The 23,239-nt window shown below is 42.9% G+C and overlaps 1 protein-coding gene across 27 annotated transcripts in view; it reads right to left on the bottom strand.

Annotated features, from left to right (window-relative positions):
• MAGI1 (membrane associated guanylate kinase, WW and PDZ domain containing 1) overlaps positions 1 to 23,239 on the bottom strand; it is a 472,724-nt gene that overhangs the window by 14,870 nt on the left and 434,615 nt on the right. For 12 of the 27 annotated variants that reach the window (XM_028719460.2, XM_028719461.2, XM_028719470.2 and 9 more), the window contains 5 exons: positions 19,941 to 20,018; positions 12,842 to 12,933; positions 10,607 to 10,799; positions 8,086 to 8,379; positions 1,452 to 1,655 (listed from right to left, as the gene is read on the bottom strand). In XM_028719460.2, coding sequence (XP_028575293.2) covers positions 1,452 to 1,655; positions 8,086 to 8,379; positions 10,607 to 10,799; positions 12,842 to 12,933; positions 19,941 to 20,018 — 861 coding nt within the window. The remainder of the gene's footprint in view (positions 1 to 1,451; positions 1,656 to 8,085; positions 8,380 to 10,606; positions 10,800 to 12,841; positions 12,934 to 19,940; positions 20,019 to 23,239) is intronic. The other 15 variants (XM_028719475.2, XM_028719483.2, XM_028719466.2 and 12 more) reach the window with 5 other exon arrangements.

Genomic DNA, 23,239 nt, shown 5'->3' with positions numbered 1-23,239 from the left:
AGGGGTACCAGTGATTCTCCAGAAAGAGTGTGTGTGATTCATGGCTTCTCAGTGGAGTAAGGTACCACAAGAATCACATCTAGTGCTTTTCCAGATGATTCTGAGTATGTTGTAGAAAGAGTAGAGTTTATTCCAACCACATTCCTAATGGATTGTAGTCTCAAAGTCAATACAGTGTTGTGCTTCCAGCACAAAGATGTCACACCCCTGTAACAATCCAAGAACTGCTTCAGAATTTACTTATTCTGCTTCTTAAGAGTCAAGTTAACAAAGAATAAAAGAAGTAAGGAGGAGAAATGGTGAGACTTGAGTATATGGATTGTAGTCAGTAGGGAAGTAGATGGAAAGGAAACAGTGGTCATGAATGAAGGTTCACCAAACTGCAAAGGACCAAATTGCACCGGATCAAAAATATAAGCTTCCTCTCTCATGTCTGAGCTGGGTCCTGCTCCATGTACTCCCTATATGTACCTTTTTGCCTTCAGTTGAACTATCAAGCAACCATGAGGACTAAGGAGGGTTTTGGTTTTTTTAAAGTAAAGTTGAGATTTCCAGGGCATGTAATGCCGTACCAGCTTCTATGGGTTGGCAAAATGCTTGTTATTACCACAAGTTAATACATCCAAATGGTTGGAGTTATTCGTTAGGAAATGCTTCTAAATCATGCTCCACAAGTTTCAAATGCCCCTGATTTCTGACAATCACCGAAGAATATTCCTAATGCTTAAATGACCTTGCTGAGATGGAAGGAAGATCCCCAGTGGTTCATATCTCCAACCATGCACAGGCAGCTGGCACTGAGCATGCTTTTGGAGTGGCTATTTGGAACGCATCTGATCGCTTAGTGCCAAAACGCATATCACCGGCACTAGGAAAGCACCTAGATGTCTTGTAGATCCTCTACACCAGGGCTTCCCAAACTTGGGTCGCCAGCTGTTTTTGGACTACAGTTCCCATCATTCCCTGACCACTGTTCCTGTCAGCTAGGGATGATGGGAGTTGTAGTCCAAAAGTAGCTGCAGACCCAAGTTTGGGAAGCCCTGCTCTACACCAATGGGGGAGAAAGAAATGGACAATGAGTGTGAGGGAAAAGTGTGTCCCAGCTAGGAATTAGAACTGTAAAGAGCCCTTCCATTCAACTAGAAAATTTCCGTACACTACTCAGCTCCCACACAAAAAAAGACACAATGTTGTGGGAGCAAAGTCTACTCCCCCCCCCCAAAAAACCCCCACCTGCCCATTGCAGCATTTCTATAGAAGGAAAATAAATAAATAACAGTACAGCACAAGTTTCTCTCAGAATATGCCCAGGGCTTTAGAATTAGCTCGGACCACAATCTCCTAAGTCGGTGTAGCTCAAAGCAACTCAAAAGCCCGTAAAAAGCAATGACCAACTACGAAGGGAAGTGCAGAGGGTGGGTAGAGAAAAATTAAGAGAATATATACTTTACCATCCCCTGGGATAATGCGCAGAGTAACCATATTTCCCGCTTCTTTAATTAGGTTGACGATGTCCGAATGTGATTTGTTGGTGATGGAGCATCCATTAACGGCCAGGATCCGGTCCCCCACTTTCAGCTTCCCACAGCGGTCTGCTGGGCTCCCCTCAATAATTCGACCTATTTTGTGAGGCATGGCCACACATGCATTGCCCGCTTTTGTATTGATATTGCGATATATATAGATATATATTTCGTGTGCGTGTGCATGTTTTTTGGTTTTGGTTTAACAAATCGTTTACATACGTTGGGAACGTGGTGAAGGGGGAAAGGAGAAAAAGGGTTGAAAAGGGAAAGAGAAGGTTAAGGGTTAATTAATTAATGCATCAAGCAAAAGTTATTAAAGGATAGCTTTGCTGCCAGTGCTCAAAACATTGGCAATTGGCTCTGGGAGTGCAAAGTAAGCCTCGCAAAATTGCATTTCCTACATCTTCCTCAGTAATCCCCACTCCCCGCCCCCCCAAAACACACAAAAATTCTCTCCCATTAACATGGTTGAGAATTGCACAGTTTCTTCAGATGAGCTGTGGTCCCCAAAATAAAATCACAGAGGATTTTAGTTGCAAACTTCAAGGTTTGCTGCTGTATGGAAATGCAACTCTCCATTGTTTTCCTAAGCTTGTAATATCTTATCATCGTCATCTCAGTGAGTGCCTGCTAAAGCTTCTGCCAATGTTTTGTTCTTTCTCCATTTTGAAAGACAATAATTCTATGTCTACCAAGGAATAAGGAAGTTTTGTTTGATTATTTTTTAAAAAAACTCATAGCAATCAGCACTATAAAATGAACACAGCATGGATAAAAGCAGAAGGGAACTGGGTGATGTTTCCCCCTCCTTTCTGAGGTAACTATCTGAGGCAAGGAGCAGAGCAACTACAGAAGGGACAGGAGGACTGGAATATATGGGGCGGCATTCAGCCACAGCCTCCCATCAGCGCAAAGGTTTCCACTTGCGCAACGGGACTTTCCCCACCCCCTCTCCTGCGTGCGCACTGCACCCTCCCCAAATCTGCTCCAGAAGGTTGGGGGGAACCCCTAAAACAGATTTAAGGGGCATGCAGGGGAAAGGAGAGGGGAGGAGCACTTCGTTGCAAAAGCAGAAATCTGCGTCAAAGGAATGAGAGACTTAGCGCTATGACGAATTCCACCCACGGCCTTCCAAAGCCACTCGCCTCCAAACCATTTGATAACTCTTCCCCTTTTGCGATCTTGGTAAAAAGTGGGTGGGAAATCCCCAAATCTGACCACAACAGCTCTCGATTGCAAGCCAAAAATCTAAATGCATTTATTTGTTTTGGGGTGAGCCCCACTGGTTTCCATGGAACTCATTTCCAGGTGTTTGTGCTTAGAATTAGGTGTGGGAACTGTGGCATAACCAGGTGTTGCTGGGTTCCAATTCCACCATCACTGCCAACGGGCCACAAGGACTGCTTGCTGATGGGAGCTGGAAGTCTCATCAGATTTGGAGGATTACAAGTTCCCCACCGCTGGTATTGGAGAGCGCAAGAGAAAACAGGCAAGTGATCTGGGATGAATGTATTTTATTTCCTATCACCACCTAACACATATTGTGAATTGTAACAAACAGGTGAATTCTTATTTCTTTGTTGAAGCAGAATATGAACACTTTAAGGGTTGAGTGATGGCTACTTGTTCCCTTTACTCCAGTGATGGGAAACTTGGCCCTCCAGCTGTTTGGGGACTACAGTTCCCATCATCCCTGACCACTGGTCCTGTTAGCTAGGGATGATGGGGGTTATAGGGCTGGAGGGCTAAGTTTGGCCATCACTGCTTTACTAGAACCTTTACTAGAATTTAACCAGAAGGGATCAGCTGTCAGGAAATACTGTGCAGCATGTGATCAACAAAATCACTGGGGATGATTCAGGCTAAATCAAGGCATATTCCAAAGGTAGTATTAACTGACCTACCCTGAAATCCACAAACAATAAAGTTTCTCAATTTCCCCCCACTGTTCCATTCATCCTCACAACGCTATTAGGTCATGCTGTTGCATTTCCACCCCTCTTCTCTCTCTATTGTACCTCCATTTTAACTGAAGGTGGAGAAACAGTGAAAAGCTCAAGGTTTCCGGTGGTGCTATGGCTGAAGTGTGATTTGGGCCACTGCCTCCTGTTTTCAATATGCTACTCACTGGCACCATGTTGCGTTATGAGGGGGTAACAAAAGTTGTAGCAAACGGGAGACTGAAATCTGTTAAAATGGGAGCAATGTGTGACAAGAGGTTTGTTAAAAGTACTTAAAATGTGATATACAGTGTAAAGTTAACAGAAACCTATTTTAGAAATATGCCTTCTAGTATCTTATACCAGAAAGAATACATACAACATTCCAGCAAAACTTTGGAGTTAGCACAAGTGGAGATATAGCAACTTATTTCCACTGGTGGCAGGCAAGCCCAGTTGTCCAAACGTTTTGAATACAAGCCAATCAAGAAAATGAAATAAATTTGGTGCCTCTTACTATATAGTTAGGGACGCGGGTGGCGCTGTGGGTAAAAGCCTCAGCGCCTAGGCCTTGCCGATCGAAAGGTCGGCGGTTCGAATCCCCGCGGCAGGGTGCGCTCCCGTTGCTTGGTCCCAGCGCCTGCCAACCTAGCAGTTCGAAAGCACCCTCGGGTGCAAGTAGATAAATACGGACCGCTTACTGGCGGGAAGGTAAACGGCGTTTCCGTGTGCTGCGCTGGCTCGCCAGATGCAGCTTTGTCACGCTGGCCACGTGACCCGGAAGTGTCTCCGGACAGCGCTGGCCCTCGGCCTCTTAAATGAGATGGGCGCACAACCCTAGAGTCTGTCAAGACTGGCCCGTACGGGCAGGGGTACCTTTACCTTTTTTACTATATAGTTAGGATGAAGAAGAATAGCTTTCAGATTTTAACTATTCAATGCACGTTAAATTGCAGTGATATTTTGACAATACTGCAAAAAACAGTGCGTCTTTCAGACTCGCAGAATTGGCTTCAGAAATTTTGCAACGATTTAACGGTAGGCAAAGCCATCACATCAATTAAGAGTCCAATGTGTAAGCCCAACTCATTCCACAATGCGAGGCTGGCACTGCATTTGGACAACAAATGCAAATATTTTTGTGATATAATTGTTCTATAATAACTTAAAAGTAGAAGAGTGGGGGCGGGGGGAGAAGCAGAGAGAGCTGAGCAATATTTTTGGTCATTCTGTTAGTAGACTTCTTTTTTAAACCAACAGCACTTTATCTTCAGTACAAGGGTGATCACTTTATGAACTACTAATCTAATGGATATATACTTTAATGGGGTCCAGAAGTGGACTTAACTGGCTGCAGGATTCTGGCTTTTTTCCTTGCTTTGATTCAGCCCGGGCCACTGGCTATCTTGACAACACTCATCTTTCAGCAAGACCTAATGTGTTGTACTGTTCTTGCTTCTCATCTCTGGCTTGGAGATCAATTCTGGCACTTGCCTCTATTTCCGCCAATCTACCGTTGGAATTTAATTTCAGAATACCAGCCCTGTTTGACATTCCCAGATCTTGAGGAGAACTTTCAAGGCAAAATCTGCTGTCTTGACACTGCTTAGCTTTCACAACACTTCCTTTCCACATTCGTGTGTACTTCTCAAAAGTTGCACAAGGCAGATATAGAGACCAGCATTTAGTAAGTGGGTGCAGTTGAATCTGAATGTGGTCATATCCATCACGCCTACGTAATTTTTTCCAAGTGGCTGGAAATAATATTCATTCATCCAAAGATATGCTTGCACTGCATTTTTATTAGTAGTTTGAAACACATGTTTATGCTGTGCTTTATCAAAAAGATCACAATGAAGGATGAGTTAAAATGGCAACATGAGGAAAAGCCTACTCACTAACAGAAGGCAGTATAACTGATGATAATTGGTCGTTATATAATTTACATTGGTGTGTATCACCCACTCCTGGCTTTGTCACATGAGAGTAACTTTTATTGACTAATTCCTTAACACACCCAGACAACTAAATGAATACAATTTTGAAGTAGCTCAGCCCATCTCAGCAGACCACCTCTGTGAGATCGGAATAACGATACAAAGAACCCTATGGGTCATGAGTCACACACTTTGTAGCTAAGGGCAAGCATCTCATGCAAAATATAGGGGGAAGTGTTTTCTGGGGAGCAGAAGGGGGGGAGTCAAGTCAAGACATAAATTTGCTTCCACATTGCTCATATTTCTAGCCACGAAAATTTATCTTTTCACAAATGATCACATTCATCATTCTTATTCTGGCTGGTCTGGGCAAGCATAGGCTTTGGAATACTCTTATTTAAGAGACCACTCCAATACATTTCACAACGGTTAATTAAGTTTTAGAGTAAAAAAAATACATATATATGTGGAATGGGTGCTCATGTGCTACACCATCACAAGGAAGGACTGTCTCCTTATGTTAGGCCCCTGCACCTCAGAGTTACTACCAATTTGGTGTGTCTTGACTGGTTCCGTAACTGTACTTGCTTCATCGTCTCATCTGCAATGATGGTTTCTTAATAGCCATCACAGATGGTCAGAGAGGCCCTTTCAAAACTGAATGGCTATCCCATGCAATTCCAAATGTGCTTTTCTCTCCTCTGGGGACAGAAGAACTCTTATCTCTCGGAATTTGCAAAGGACCATTTAGCACAAGTGGCTCAGGAACCCCTGTTGTCATAATTAACAGCAGTGCATGTTACATGTTGCAGGCAGGATTACTAAACATTGCCGGGTAAGCAATGCAACGAAGCACACCATATTTTAAAGTCTATTATAGTAAGTTTTAGGTTTAGACAAGTTAGAGCTGGATAATGGAAGAAATGAAGCTCTTCCCTAACCCAACATTGAGATTGATTTGAATAGACTCTGCTGTAATATCTAGATTCAGGTATAAAAACAGGGGAAGAAAGAAGCTCTCCTATTTCTTTTTATGTCTGTGGGGTTCCTTCCAAGAACCTCCAGTTCCATCCCTGTGCCATATTTAGGATGTATGGGGCAGCTAATTACCATTGATCAATGCTTGAGTTAATTTAGATTATGCTTTCTCTGGTGCCTGGAGAAACAAACCCTGAATGGAAAGGACTTGCTGTGTGGTTGTCACATCTACGGTCCTCAGCTGAATGTTGAAGAGACACGTAAGACACGGCCACAGACAAAGTACGTTGGCGCAAGCATCCCACTTGTTGGCATCCTGTTCTAAAACATGCCTTACCCCCAGGCACGGGCACCATGCAGGGCAGGCTGCACATGCCAGCACAGAACCCACAGGGGATCCAGGCTGCAAGAATACATACAATGTACACACATATGCTGGTGTGGGGGGTGAAGCACTTTGAAATGTGATGCTGGACGCATGGAGTGCTTATAGTGGTAAATGTTAAACTGAGACTCACTGGAACAGCAGGAGCCATTCCTTATCTGGAATGCCTATTGGCTGCCAGAGCTTGGAATAAATGGCATTTCCCAAACTCACAGGGTGGCCATAATGCGAGAGACAGCGGAGATACTGAGAAGGGGCCGTAAAAGTATCACAAACAAAATTTAAGTCTAGTATTACCTTCAGTGATTTCACGGGCCCCACTAAATGTCTGCATGTTCCACTTAATGGGAACTTGGGAGTGTAGTGATACATCCTGAAGATCAGTTAAATTAATATTTTAACAAAAAAAATATTTATGTCTATAAATGTGAAAGGGCCGTTTTTTATTTTTTTAAAAAACCTAGAGTTATTCACAAGTACATATATAGAATAAAGCACCGTTTGTTCCCAGGGATAGCCATCTGTCAGAGAGGGCACTTGCGTTAAACTCAGGCCTACAGGCTTTGTCGCTGGAGAAGAGTTCAGTGAGTGACAACCTCTTCTACTACTGTCATTACTCAAGGAGTTCAAAATGTCAGTCTGCTTTCCAAAAAACAAAAACAGCCCCTCTCCTCTAATACAGCTTTGAACAAGACCCTGGAGAGAAACAACTCCCAAAGCTTGACTTTCCAATTAAACATATTAATTAAATAGAATAGGGAGTACATTCATGAACTGCAATTACTGTTTAGTAACTGTAATTATTATTCTCACTGTACAGAGGCAAATCAACTCAGGCTCTTTTCAGTGTTGCCTCAGTGTTGGTCATAAATAAGTTGAGTTTTACTCGTGAGATACAACACCCTAAGTGAAATGAAGAAGACCTCACCCAGGTAATTAATGGTTATAACGAAAGAGTTGCTGAATTCAGCTGCCTCGATACAGGACAATGCAAGACAAAACTCCCCATCAAAATGGGATCCACTATGCCAGGCTTTCTCAACCTAGGCCCTCTGGATGTTTTGAGACTACAATTCCCATCATCCCTGACCACTGGTCCTGCTAGCTAGGGATCATGGGAGTTGAAGGCCAAAAATATCTGGTGGGCAGAGGTTGAGGAAGCCTGCAGTATGCAATGGGATGCACAAATCAACGGTGTGCCAAGCTAGTTTATGTACCTCGGAAAAGTAGAGGCGCTTATGAGCGCAGGTAAAAGAGCCCCAGCCACCAAGGAAACCGATTAAAGAGCGAAAGCAATTCTAAGCACGTTCTGCACTTACCGAACGTCGTTCCAGCTTCTGGCCGGCTAACGGAAGACACGATGACAAAGCCAAAGCCTTCATTCTCTCCACGGCGTATTTCCACATCGTAGGGCTGCACCACAGTGCTGACCACACCGCTGCCCCCGCCTCCTCCGCTGCCGATTCCGCTGGTGCTGCCGCTGCCGGAACTGACGGTGTTAAGGGAGTTCTGGCTCCCCTGCGGAGTGCGCTTCTCCTCCGTCAGAGAAGCAGGCTGGTTGCTGCTGTGGTGAGATGAGGCTGGGGAGGGGACCTCGTTCTCTGCTTTCGGAACTGTTTCGGAAAGAGGCAATCATCTCTCAGCACCAAGAGATAACTGAACGAGTTGCTGAATTTCTGATTATGTGAGGGAAATATCAACGTCTACATACTACAGTTGTACCTGCACTTACGTATTCCTCCGGTTACATAAACTTCGGGATTCGTAAGTGGCAAACGCAGGAGTATATTTCCGGGTTTTTGCCGTGCGCGCATGCCCCAAAGCGGTCTCTCTGGTTGCGAAAACTTCAGGATCTGGCCGGACCTCCAGAACGGATCCCGTCCGCAACCAGAGGTACCACTGTGTAAGACTATCTTAGGGAGTGTTTTCTTCCATGTATTCCTCCACAACAACCCCTGAAGTCATCTGAGGCTTCCTTGAAATATGTCCCTTCTTTCTGCTGTTCTGTCAGCTGGGGCTTGGAGCACAGTCTGTTCAGAAGTGATGACCCACCTTATGAAATACTCTTTCTCTAGAGAGGGGGGGGCACATTCTGTCACTTCTTTCACTCACTGATAGCACAAAGACCTAGTTATTCAGGAAAGAAAATATTTAACTGGGGATTTAGGTTTTTTTCTAGTGGTGGATTTCATACTGGATTAACACTGGGTTATCACACTTTTACTTGCGACTTTTCATGCCAATTTCTTGTTTCTGTTTTGTTTTCACGCATTTTATTTATGGTATTTTACCTTGATTATTATTATTATTTTGTAAAGTCACTTCAAATAATTATGTACAGAAAAGCAACCACCACTAGTACTAAATATGGCCACATCAGAAAGAAAAGGCACACTATAGCCAAATTGTATGCCAGGTTTTTTTCCTCCATGGAGGCATACTGCGCAGAAATTCATGAGAGGTATGTTAAAAATCAGAAGGCAATTTTCCTTCATATAGATTTTGCAGGAAATACCATATTTTTTGCACCATAACACTCACTTTTTTCTTCCTAAAAAGTAAGGGGAAATGTCTGTGCGTGTTATGGAGGGAATGCCTACGGGTGGCATGCCTATGGATTTTCCTCCTCTAAAAACTACGTGCGTGTTATGGTCGGGTGTGTGTTATAGAGCGAAAAATATGGTATATGCAGGCATGAGTCTGGATGCCTGCTTTTCCCTGCTAATGAATCTTTCCTGCACAAAATCATGCAGCAGGGTTTGTATTCTGCCTTAACAATTTCCATGGCTATCCCTCCATTATTATTTTTATGCAGAGGAAATGTATCAACACTGACTCTGAATATGCTAAAACATAGTTTCCTATAGGTCCAAAGGCAAAATTAAGAGAATGCCATTGGGGAAATAATAATAATAATAATAATAATAATAATAATAATAATAATAATAATAAAACAATTATACACTGCCCATCTTAATCATCCTCCCAAATCCACACCCACTGGGAATTCCAAGTCCATACTGACACTTCAATAGAGGGCCCAGCATGGATCATGCAATCCAATTGACCTGATGTTTGATATTGAGCTATGCCATGCCGACACCAGGAACACTTCCTATTCTTCCGGGTTAGCACTAGCACACAGTCATATATGCACGAAACTTGTTGGGAACAACCGGGGGGTGGCTGTTCATGCTAGGGAGGCTTCTCCGAAACATCTGCTGGATACAGATTGCTGGATAAATAGTGGAATCCCACGCATATCTACTCAGAATAAGACCCACTGAGCTCAATGGGACACACATCCAGGCAAGTGTGTACATGATTATGGCCTAAATGTAGTTTAGTCAGCTCCAGCAAGGTCCTTTTTTAGGGCAGAACCATCGGCATCCAACATTAGGATTTGGATAACATGGCTAGGTAATAATGTGCTCCCTTGCAGGTAGTACTATAAAATGATTACCACTTTACAGGCCTATCAGTTTCACAATATTTTTTATCCTATAAGAGATTATCCTTTAAAATGGTAAATTTAAATTAAACCCAATGGGGGGAAACCCTTGGAAAGTGGCAACATATCTCTTCTAATCACCAGCAGTCAACTTCTCAGCTTGAAAACATTTCAGCCTATATTTATACCGTGTTCGAAAAGCCTCAAACAAAAACCAGGAAAAAAAACCCGGAGGTTAAAAAGCAAAATATAAATAACAGAACGGTGCATTGCTATTTTTTGCTAGAACCTGAAGCTTTTGATCTTTAGAAAGTAGTTCACTTTCATCCAGAGACAGGAGTAAAAACAAAACAAAACAAAAATATCCTGCGAGTCACATTGCAACCTACCTGTGTAAACCACTTTGCGCCTGACAGTCAGATTGACATGGCCTTGCTTGGCGGCCTGTTGCATAAGCTGAACTACAAGCTGGTGAGATTTCCCGACAACAGGGGTCCCATCCACGCAGATCAATTCGTCCCCAGATCGCAGGCGGCCATCGGCATCTGCAGCACCCAGTGGCACAATGTGACCAATGTAAATCTGCGAGAAGCATGTGCAGGTGCGAGAGAGGAATCGCTGTCAGAATTGCGGAAGAAGTGAAATCTCATCCCACAGCACCAAATCAGGACTGTCCACAGCCAGGGAACCTTATATCGGAGTCAAGGACTGCATCCCCTTGTGGGCAACCGTAACCAGGGGATGCACACCAGTGCAAAAGGGGGCAGAAGAAGGGGCGTAGGGGACATTCCAGCCATACATAAGTCAGAGGCTGCTTAGACACGCCCAAATGCTCACATCTCTCCACCCAGGCAACCCAGAGGTTTAAGGACACATTTCAGCTGGGAACAATACTCTGGGAAGTTGTGGGTCCATGGAGTTGGGGTATGACCGGGGAAAGTCCCAAGCAGCAAATAGAGAGGCCAGGAGGCCTGCATTTGCCCACCAAGGTAGAGGTTCCCTGCCCTCGGTCTATACCCAAACATCTTCTAGCCAAGTGGACCAATGTAATCCAGGCTGTTACGTGACTACATCTGGGTCATGTCAGATGTGCCCAAAGGGCCAGACCCAGATGGATGATACCAGTGAGGCAACAATGTGGAAGGGATGGCAGAAAAGGCCCAAAGGGTCAGTCAGTGCCACACTTTGGTCAACTACCTTACTTTCCTAAACTTTGAACATGGAAGCAGTACATATTCTCTGAGCTTCCCAACAGGGTCATTATCCCCTTAGCAAAAGTATGCCCTAACTTTATTTATACAGGGGGCATATCTCTGCACTGCCCCCACTCCCGGTACTATGACAGAGGAACCTAGAGGCCTCTACACATGCACACAAGTTGATGATATCAGTTGACCATGTGAAGAAGAAGAAGAAGAAGAAGAAGAAGAAGAAGAAGAAGAAGAAGAAGAAGAAGAGGAGGAGGAGTTTGGATTTGATATCCCGCCTTTCACTCCCCTTAAGGAGTCTCAAAGCAGCTAACAATCTCCTTTCCCTTCCTCCCCCACAACAAACACTCTGTCAGGTGAGTGAGGCTGAGAGACTTCAAAGAAGTGTGACTAGCCCAAGGTCACCCAGCAGCTGCATGTGGAGGAGCAGGGAAGCGAACCTGGTTCACCAGATTATGAGTCCACCACTCTTAACCACTACACTATGCTGGCTCTCATGAAGGCTTCTGTGTAGGCGGCAGTTTTCATGGCATGCCAGCAAATAGCCCATCATCGTATCATTCTCACAAAGTGAGAATTCCCCCCCCCTTCTGAATGTCTCCACTTCCATGAACTACTGTTCCCATGGTGCAACACAGTTAAGAGAGCCATAGGCATGCAAGGCATCTTACAAATTACCTGTAATGACAGCTACAAATTTGGGGCTGTAGCCAACTAAGTCCAATGTGGAGTAGAACCACTGAAATTAATTACCCAGCCAGAGCAGCTGTTAACTAGGCTAGATGGGGCATTGGCCCAACTTGATACAAGTCGCTTTCATATTTCCCTATGAACACCCTTCTTCAAAGAATATATGTATTGTATGACTTTGCCCCGGGGAAACGAATTCTAGAATTTTGATCCTGAGATTCATGGAAAGGCTCGGCAGATCATTACTAGCGCAAATCTCTAGACTTCCGTTCCTTTACCCATGATTGTGCCTTTCCTCCTCTATTTAACATGACATTCATTTTCTTGGAGAGTCCTGCTGAATGAGACTGTATTTATTCAGCTCAAGGGACTGGTAATAAGATCAGAAGCCTTGGCTCGAGTGTGACCTAAATCAAAGCAGCCCAAAGTTGCTAACATCTGTTGACGTTCTGGTCAGTAGCTGCTGCAAAACAGCTCGAGGGTCTAAGCCAGTTGATAGCAGAAATAGACCTCTATGTGAACAAAGATCAACACTCTTCATAACCTTAGCTATTCAGAACATAGCTCAGCACTCTGTTCTGGTTTTGCTTGTTTTTAAAATCAAGTGGCTGAAAGGATGCAGATGAAATATTATTGGACACCTATTCTGGCGAATGCGGCTCTGGAAATTCCGGGGTAAAGAGATAAATAAAGGTAAAACAAGCCTAAAAACGTCAAAATACTTACAGGTTCTCCAGGCTCATTTCCACCAAGAATCCTAAATCCAAATCCAGTCTCTTTCCTCCATAGAAAAATATCCTGCTCTTGATAATCTGGAACTGCAAGAAAATAGGAAGAATTAATGCTTTACCACAGAGCTGACTTGGGGGGGAAAAGCACATATACACAATGAAATCCCCTTCTAAGCAGACCATTTTACTTACGCTGAATGGCACCACATTACATAATTCTCAAAATGCATGTGTAGTTATCTATGATGTCCTATTATAAAATGGCTCGGCCTTTGGGGATTTCCCTGGACAGATGGGGGACAGCTGTGAAAGGAAAGACCCAACAACTTGCCTTTGATCTTGGGAGGAACTCTGCATCATACCAAGCTCCACAGGGTTGCACGGGAAATAAAACCTTTATGTATGTACTTTTTATTTATTTATACCCCACCACACAATCCCCCTGGCCCCTCCTGGCTTAAGGTACCAGAGAAAGACATGTCACAAGAATATTGCATTTGTCTGTACATGTCCATTACATATCCTGCCCCTTGCTGAATTCCTGGATTCCTGAATACTGTTCACACCAGATGAAGGGGATTCCAGTAACCATGCTGTCTCTCGGCCCTTGCAGCTGACAAATCAAAGCAATGATCTTGTTTTTGAGGCATTAGCTTTGTGCCATTGCTCCGCTCCTCTTTTCTGCTTGAGAACAGCACCAACCTGAGATTCTGGGTTGGTGGAATAGTTGCTATAATACCCTTCCGATATAATATTCTCACAAACCTGAAGGCACCAGGTTTGTAACTTCCTAGTAGTATATTTAAAAGAAAGACTGAGAGGAGTGGGAACCAAATGCCACCTACTATTTTCTCTGCAAAAGAGAAGTGCAAATATGAAGAGGAGGTTAGAGGATCCACTGGGAAATTAGAATCCTGGGCAAGGAAAGTAAGGTCTGTTAATCTCTCAGATCCATAGTTTTGAAGTCATCTTTTAGTGTTAAACCGGGAATGCTGTTCCTCAATATTTTCTTGCTGCTTTACTGGATATTTCCTTCTTTCGCTTACAGACTTTAATGAGGCCCGCCACCAAGAAATACTGAAGCACCTTTCAGGACTTTGTGATTATGCTAAACAGTTTCAGAACAATCATGTTATTAGGCATAGTTTTCGTTTTAGGTTTGCAACTGGATGCAAATCAGACGTTTGCCTAGCACTGCAGTATTAGAACTCATCTGTTAGTAATAAATCCAGGGTCCTTTTTGGAAATCACGAGCAAATAGACTTTTGTCATTATACAAATGAGGGTCTATAAAAGAGTGTAACTCCATTAGTAACATAAAACAGTTGATTTTCTTTTCATAAGGCCGGAGAGAGGAGAACAAACCAAGAGCTCTGCGCTGCAACGGCTGTTGTAATAATTGACATCTGCGCGGCATTATTTCTTATTGTCAGCATTACCGCTATTGAATAATGCTATAAATAGCTGGAACAACTGGGCACAACCCTTGCAAAACCTCTCTTACGTAAGCCCCGATGAAATTATTAGGAGCTTCTCTCTTCTATACACCTGCATTTGTTTTAAACATTACTTGCGTAAAGTTCAAATCTGCCCAATGACCATAACCAGACATGCTTACATTCAGCAAGGTGGCTTCATTATGTGACCTCAAAAGAGCATGTCCCGGCCATCATAGTAATGTCAAAAAGTTGTAGCAGTAGTCCTACACCAGTGATGGCCAAACTTGGCCCTCCAGCTCCTTTGGGACTACAATTCCCATTATCCCTAGCTAACAGGACCAGTGGTCAGGGATGATGGGAATTGTAGTCCCAAAGCAGCTGGAGGGCCAAGTTTGGCCATCACTGTCCTACACCAAATAGTTACTGGCAAACATACTCCAGGTGAAATATGATCATCCTGCCCGCACCGCCCCCGGGCCACTGAACTGTTCCCTCATAAAATCTTCGGGCACTTTTAGGTGACTGTGCGAGTGCTGTTCTGTGGTTTCCCTTCTCAGCTACTGCTTTGGAACCATTTCTACTCACCCAGCTTTTGCCTTTATCAAGCGATCCGGCCAATCAGGGATCAGGTGATAAAAGTGAGGGCATCATGATGCCACATATCAGATTTGGTTAAATGATAAGAAGGTAAAAAGAGCCATGCTGGATCAGGTCAAAGGCCCACTGAGCCCAGCATCCTGTTCTTACACCAGATACCCACAGGGAAACCTTTAAGTGGGAGCTGAGTGCAACAGTGCTCTCCCCATTTATTTTGTCCTGAGCTGCCACACACACACTGCATTGCATTAAACTTTTCTTCCTAACATGGTGTGCTTCAATTTTTATCTAATTATGGATGAAAGGAGATATTTATAGAAGAATTTTTTGGTATATGGTGGTGCTTTATGATTATTTTCACAACAGCATGCAATATTTGCTAATTATTGGCCACAGTTTTCTAGGGTAAGGGATTTATTTTACGGGCCAAACATCCCATTCAATGTACCACATTAACCACTGAAATATAGAGATAAGCTACTGTAAAAGCCAGTTGCACCAACTTTCCAGAAGGTGTCAACAATTAAATGTAAAATACACCAAAGCCCTAAGCGTCAAATGCAATTAACAAAGGTGATGCATATTTGAACTGGGTTATTAATTATTTTAAAATGCAAAATTAATTTTGCCTATGAACTAACACCAGGGGACAACTTCAAATACATTTACTATTTATTGGGTTGTAGGGGACTGTAGCACTTTGGTTAATTTTGGTATGTCTATGTGTAAAACGTTTCCATGATGTATACTTAAAGGTAAAGAAACAACTCTTCAAAAGACCAGATATCCAATTTCCATTAAAACACAAACATAAACACATTCTTTTAATTATTTTTTCAAGACCCCAAAATACATTCAACATAATTTTTGAAAGCCAAAAACATGTGTTAAATATGTGTGATTATAGTAAAATAATGTGAATAAAGCAACTGCTCTGCTTAGTGGAGCTGAAGGAGAAGCTTCCTATCAAAGACAGCATTCAACCCTGAAGGCTGTCCAATCAGAGAAAGCCCAGATAAAGGAGTCCAAAATGTAGAAGTCCATCTAGTCCGATGATGGCCAAACTTGGCCTTCCAGCTGCTTTGGGACTACAACTCCCAGCATCCCTAGCTAACAGGGCCAGTGGTCAGGGATGATGGGAATTGTAGTCCCAGAACAGCTGGCGGGCCAAGTTTGGCCATCACTGATCTAGAGCATGTGCTATGAGACTGTGACAAAGAATCTTCCTAGATCAAGGACAAAAAGGGTACAATGGTACAGTACTCACTCCTATCCCAAATCTGTGAAATGATGAATCAGAGGAAGTGAAAGACTTCAGGCTCCACTTTAAGACTCCACTTAAAATAATACTTAGGCAAAAGACAATTAAAACATGATCGACTCATCAATTTGTATTATGGTCCACTGGCAGAATGAGCCAGCACTGAGTCGCACCAATTGTGAAACTAAATTTGAAGCTTTCATAATCAAATCTGCACAGGATTATGGTGAGAGGTGGCCTGGTTAATAATAATAACATCAAATAGCTGCATCTATGTTCCCAGCATCGTATCAGTAGAATCTGTGTCAACTATGAATTTCCAGGTGTCTCTTTTGTTTCTCCATGATCAAAGACTCATTCAGAAACTGAAATGATCCTAAATGAAACACCAACCAGAGAGACAGGGCTCAAATGCAGTGTTCCATCTTGTCCCTACATGAAACTGCTGGTAGATTTGGGGATTTGGAAAAAGGAGCCAGTGTGATGTTTAAAATGTTCACCTCTCTCTCTCCTTTTCATTGGATTTAGCAGAGGCCATTGAAGTGCTGAGCCAGTGCCCAGAATCAGTAATTGTCTGGATGAGGGCCAATAAACTGAAACTCAATCTCAAGGAGATGGAGATCAACCTGTTCTAGATGGGATTGTACTTCCAATTCCGTGCTCTGCCACATTCATGACATCAAGCAGGTTTTGCTTACTGTTGGATCCACAATCATACCATTATAATTCCCATCAGCTCTGTGGATGAAAGCTGCCATCGACTGAACACACCTGGCTCATGGAAGCACCAAGGAGCTTCTCGACATTTTCACTTAGAAAGTCAAGTTACTGGGATGTTGGGGGGGGGGAGCTAATGAATTTAAATCAGCTTAAATACAAGTACTGTGGGTTCCATGTATTGTTGATTATATCACACCAAGCAGGTGCTATGCTGTCAGAACTGAACTCACAGTTTAACCTCCCTAAAAGGGGTCTGGCTGAGATTTCGGAGCTGCTATCCTTTTTCAATGGCTCACGGCAGAGGGTTTATTCAAGTAGGAACACCAAACAAATGCATAAACAAAAAGTATAGAAATGAAACAAGGCAGACATCTGCTAGTTTCTGCCATGTTTTACAGCCATTGATCTGTGTGCACATTTTGTATGCACTCTCATCTTAATTGATCAGTGTTTATTAAGCGAAGATATTTTTAAAACTCCCATGTATTAGTGCACTGAGCCATGGCTTAACAATCTTCTAAATACAATTACAGAATAATAAGGTGATAAATATCGTGGAAGACCATAATTGGACTCAGTTAAGCCTTAGTTGCTTGAAGGCTGGTTTGCTGGAAACGGTGACTCTTGCCTTCTTGCGGCAGCGCAGTGAAAAGAATGCAAGCTCAATTGCATTAAAATTGGCAAACTCTGACACTAACCTCTGACATGAGGTGGACCGCATCCTAAGTTAATTGGTATTTATCATTGGCTTCAGACAACCAAAGCAAAAGAAACCAGAGATAGATGGCAAAGGTTCTGTCCAATGACTCACGTCGGAGCCCGGGCCAAACCAGTTGAGAATACACAGCTTGTCTGATAGAGGCAAGAGAGCTTCTGCTGGGCACTCCAGCGTGGAACACTTTTTGTCTCAGCATCTCCTCACACCTTTCCATTTGTCAACTCTACAGTGCTTCCCATCCGCAGCCAAAGCGTTGCCTTCTGTTTCTTGTTCAGATACAAATCTATTGTTTCAGGCTCTGTTCTCTTGAACGACATAGATACCATATTATCATCACGATCTTTGTAAGGTTCAAGCTGGAGAGGATGAATTAGATCTCATCTTGAACAATGCTCCTCTGTTTGGGGCTCCAGCTCATCAGAGAGCTATTCTTAAATTGTAAAGGTAGCAGTCTGGTAAACAGGGAGGCTTGTCTCATGATGACTATAGTGACAGTTTACACGGACTTTTGTTCATACGGATGTGATTTTATGTAAGGGAGTTGACATTTTCAAGGTTAAGAAGGGTGTTCGTTCTGCAGCATACTGTTCAGGATTTGTATGCTTAGTCACTCACTCCACTTAAAGATTCGTCCATCGATCCTTGTGTATTTCATGGAATCTTTCTTTTACGGCTTTGCCTACACAATTATTGTTTATCCCCCTGCTGTTGTGAATTTTAATTGTTGTACCCTATGGCTAGAACACTTAATGATAAATTTGGTTTGAAACAATCCAATCCAATCGAAAAGCCAGCATGTGTGACCCCGAAGCTATACTTTTCAGCCAGGGCTTTAAATCAATACAGTACAAGGGAACAAGGCAAGGAAGCTTCTAATACCCCCTTTCTTTCATTAAGGTTGATATAATCCAAAACTCCATTCTGGACAAAATGCTATGTTAAGAGGACAACAGCACTCTCAAACACAAACACACACATGCACAACATACGGCACAACACAAACAAGAGTGGGACAAAATTCTTTTTGAAGACTTTTGCACTGATTGGCCCAATTTAATGGCTGACACTAGGAGTTGATCAGGCTGCCAGCCAACCAAAGCTCATTCCCAGTTCTGACCGGCACATATTGTTTCTGCGTGTTTTGGATTGGGCAAACTGGGTGATCCTGAACTCATAGGATTACTGAAGATCAGCCACTGGATGTTGTTGCACAAGACTTGCTCTTGCTATGTATCTTACAAACACGTGACTGGCATTTTTCCTATATTTTAATATAGAGCCTAGCATGCAACATGTGGCAGTGGCAAAAACTAGCCACATAAATCGGAAGACATCTGTGAAGCCCGAACACGGTAAAGGTAAAGGGACCCCTGACCATTAGGTCCAGTCATGGCCGACTCTGGGGTTTTGGCGCTCATCTCGCTTTATTGGCTGAGGAAGCCGGTGTGCAGCTTCTGGGTCATGTGGCTAGCATGACTAAGCTGCTTCTGGCGAACCAGAGCAGCACATGGAAACGCCGTTTACCTTCCCACCGGAGTGGTACCTATTTATCTACTTGTACTTTGACATGCTTTCGAACTGCTAGGTTGACAGGAGCAGGGACCGAGCAACGGGAGCTCACCCTGTCATGGGGATTCGAACCACCGACCTTCTGATCAGCAAGTCCTAGGCTCTGTGGTTTAACGCACAGTGCCACCTGCGTCCCTTTGTTTGCCTATTTACCACAGTATGTTTTCTTTTCCACCACTGCAGGGTTTATTTTAATTTATTTGTTTCATCAAATTGTAAATCAGTGTTTGTAGACTGATTAGCACACTCAGATGCTGCTGCGAATACTCATAAAATACTTAATTCAAATCTAACTTAATTAAAATTTTGACTGCAGACCCCCACAAAAAATTTTTTAGTGGAAGGGGCTTTGCTGTGCATTTTAGCACAACTACTTCTTAATTCTAACCCCATCTCACCCCGTGACATAAGCAGCATTTCTAAAACCAGTGGTGGCTTGAGGGCAATCCGTGTTGGCTCATTACTGCCATTCTCTCAAGGGCTTCATTGCAAAAGTAATAGAAAGAGTTTTGAACAGCTGATGAGAAAGAATGATCCCAGATGGATACAGGTAACCCTCCCCTATCCAATCGCTATTCAGGTAAAGCTTACACAACACAACAAGATTCTTCCCTTCTGCTAGATTACCCCATCTTGGCAATGGAACATTTGAAGAAGGCATATGAAACCGTCAGTGCCCATCATGCTTCACCCTCCAACCCCACCTGACCCGTATGAATTGCCCCCCAATCACAGACACTACCACAAGATGGACAACAAGACAGATATAAAGCTCTCGGCTCATTCTTACATTCTCCAAAATTCGTGGAATTGATTTCTCTCTCTCTTTCACCCTTGCTCAGTCCAGTCGCAGGCGAAGGTGACATAGCTGTGAATATTAATTTTAACATTTTGCAAAGCTTAATGGGATTTTGCTTTCTTGTTTGTTCATTTCAGTTTAGCGTTGACTGTTAACAGCTCTGATTCAGCTTTCATGCCCTTACTATTACAGAAAAGATTGCAGCTGCTAAGGATTAGAACAGACCTACCTGTCTTGCCAGGTGTATACAATACTGGCCTTATCTAATGTGGGAAATGGTTGAATATGCATCATTGTAAATACATTCAAACTGGGTTTCAGAAAAACTAGGAAATATTTGCCTTTTTTTTTTTAAGTGCATAGACATTTGACAACAGACTTATCTTGTGGATTAGGAAACAAAACCTATACACACAAGAAAATTATACTGAATACTTTTCATTAAGTTGCTGCTTTATAGTGCTACTTTTAAAACTAAAGCTAACCAGTAGCAGCAGGAGGTTGAGTAAAGTCTTGCCTTGTGTCCCTAGAGCATCTGCTTAAACCAAATACATGCGGTAGTTGAAAATCACATTCTACTATTATTTCATAATGCACATGTGTTCATGCAAATCTAAGACAATGCATGTATTAAAAGTTAACCAACAATTCCTTATAGCATGAAGGTTTTGTTATTGGCGCACATACTGGATAGTCACATAATGTGGCTTCCCGTTATCAGGATCAAAATACACAAGTGTGACCTGCAACACAACATCCAATACTCATGTTCTATCAGGACCACCCCTATTCAGGGTTCTTGTCGGTCAGCCATGCCTTCCTCCACGACACTCCACTATTTCCCTTTCCAAATGGCAGTCAACATTCCTTAGCTGTCATGCACAGAGCTCTTAAGAGTTCCTACCTTAGGTTGTGCTCCCCACCCCAATGAATGAATGAATGAACAGGCTGCTTGTACTTCTGCCATCACTGGGGTTCCCCCAAATATTCCAATATATTTCTGGGTTTTGGCTTCAAATCATGACATCAGCACTCACAACCCAAGTTTGTTATTTGAGGGAGAGATACTTGAGCTCTCACCCTTTAGGCCACCCTAGTGTACCCAAAATAAAACAATGTTTATCAGTACCTCAAAGCTCTTACTGTACCTCAATAGCTAGAATACATATATTTTGGCCCGTCAGTCACAAAGAGCAATTTTAAAGTCTTTACACTTGAACCTATGTTAAGCTTATGCCTGGGAATCATATAGAAATAAGGAACAGAAAAGGCCCAAAGACCTCTAGACAACACAACCATGATCCAAAGTTTAGAACTGAACTAGCAAAAAAATAAATGAGCAAGCTCTGCAACAACTCAGCTTCTTGGTCATCAAGAGGCCTGTTTTTCGTAAGATGGCCAAAACTAACAAAGATTGTGGGTGTTTAAATGTAGGTGCTTTGTTTCCTAGCCATAAAATGGGTAAACACTCCCCCCTGTTACACAATTACTCCATTTTTAAAGGCTGCCTCATCAGCATTTCCTTAGTTACATGGTGCTCATATTTTCCCCAAGCCTATTTAATTGTGGGTGAAGGAATAGCTTCACGTGCTGCTTTTTATCTATTGTGTGACTGAAAATAAAATCCAAATATTTTTTTTAAAAAGCTGCAATATTTTAAAAGCTTTAGAAAGCCTCGACCCTGTTCTGCTTTGCTTTTAATTAAAACACGCTTAAGCCCTTCAAAGGGGCTCATTAACACATCTGCAATTCAGATTAATTCATTTTGTCACTGCTGTTTTGACAGATGGCCATGCGTAGGATACAGCAGCTCCGCAAAGCATGCAGGCAGCACAACAACAGATTGTTGCAATCCTCAAGGAAGTTTAAGACTAAAACAATAAATGAGAGAGGAGAATATTCTATTTCCCCCCCCAGATATAGGTCCACTTTTAAAATTCATGACCCTAAATTTGCCTTATTCTCTTGAGAACTCTTAATCTCTGAATAGGTAAAGGATACTTCTTGGAAATGATCAAGCCAAGAATTATGTCACTCATTTATCACTTACAGAAATAGCATTTTTAAAGTAGTACGAAGGTATGCAAAAGAACAGGTGGCATGAACTTTAAGGGGAAGAAGGCAAACAGCAGCTTATCATCACAAGCCCACCATTTCTTAGAAGCTGTCATCTTAGTGGACAAGGTTCATGGAAGAAAAAGGTTCTTTGTTTTTTTTAAGGCATGGGCTTTAGTATAGTTTTACAACATTCCAATAGGACTGGCACACATCCAGACTAAGTAGTAATAATTATTCCCATTCCACTGAGGGAAAATTGAGACTGACTGAAGATGACGGACTGTGTGACTAAACTGTGATTTAGATCTTGGCACTGCAAGACTCAGAGATGACCGTGGTCTCTGAGACAAGTCTAAAGCAAGGTAGTTCTTTCTGTCTCCGCCATTAAAGGATTCCCCCACAAGGGAGGAATTCAGCATGACGCTCTTCTGAGCAATCTTTTCCCCTCTCTTCCCTGCCTCCCTTGAGCTGCTCTGGGGTTTCTCCTGACTCTGCTGAGTGACTTTGGGGGAGATGCATAAAGTGTGTGCGTGGAGAAAGGTGTGTATGTGGGGGGGGGGACCCATGGCACTAGTGGGAGCCCCTGAATTGCCTTTTGCTAGCTTACCAGGTTAATTGAATACAGGCCAAATAAACCAACTTCATGTGTAGGACATGAAGTAAGATATAGTCCTGTGTGTTCAACTGAGGAAACAGCAAAGAGATGAGGCTTCATGGCTCATGCAGTGGAGAAGCTCTCAAAAATATGAATTAACCAGTGGGACCTGCAACAAAACGTGCTCATTGTTCAGGATTCCGTCCACTCCTTTGGCCATTTTAATTTATTTATTCTTTTATTTTGCTCTTGCAGACTTTGGGAGTTTCCCCCAAAGCCTACTCGCCTGAGTGTGCCTGGTTCCAGGTTGGCTGCAGAAGCAGCTGTGCTCCTAGCCTGGGCATTGGAAATAGAGGAAATCGTGCTCCTGCTGTCCTTGGATTATTCCACACCAGAAACTCCTGGAACCTCCAAGGCCCTGGAGCATCCTAAGGACCAATGCCTAATTCCCTCCTAGGTCTCAGTGTCTGGCTTTGTTTAGGTGCAAATATTTACTAGACAGGTTCCACTAAAACTGCCAGCTTCTCTGATAACTCTTCCAATCTCAGATGTCTGCTGATCCCACCTAGAATCTATCCTCCTATTACAGTTAAAGAACCAAGTAGCATCTTAATTCCTGCAGTCATGAATAATGTCC

This window comes from Podarcis muralis, chromosome 2, assembly GCF_964188315.1.
Source record: "Podarcis muralis chromosome 2, rPodMur119.hap1.1, whole genome shotgun sequence".
NCBI classification, from domain to species: domain Eukaryota; kingdom Metazoa; phylum Chordata; class Lepidosauria; order Squamata; family Lacertidae; genus Podarcis; species Podarcis muralis.
The sequence above is the reverse complement of the archived record's forward strand: the minus strand, read 5'-3'. Positions and strand labels throughout refer to the sequence as shown.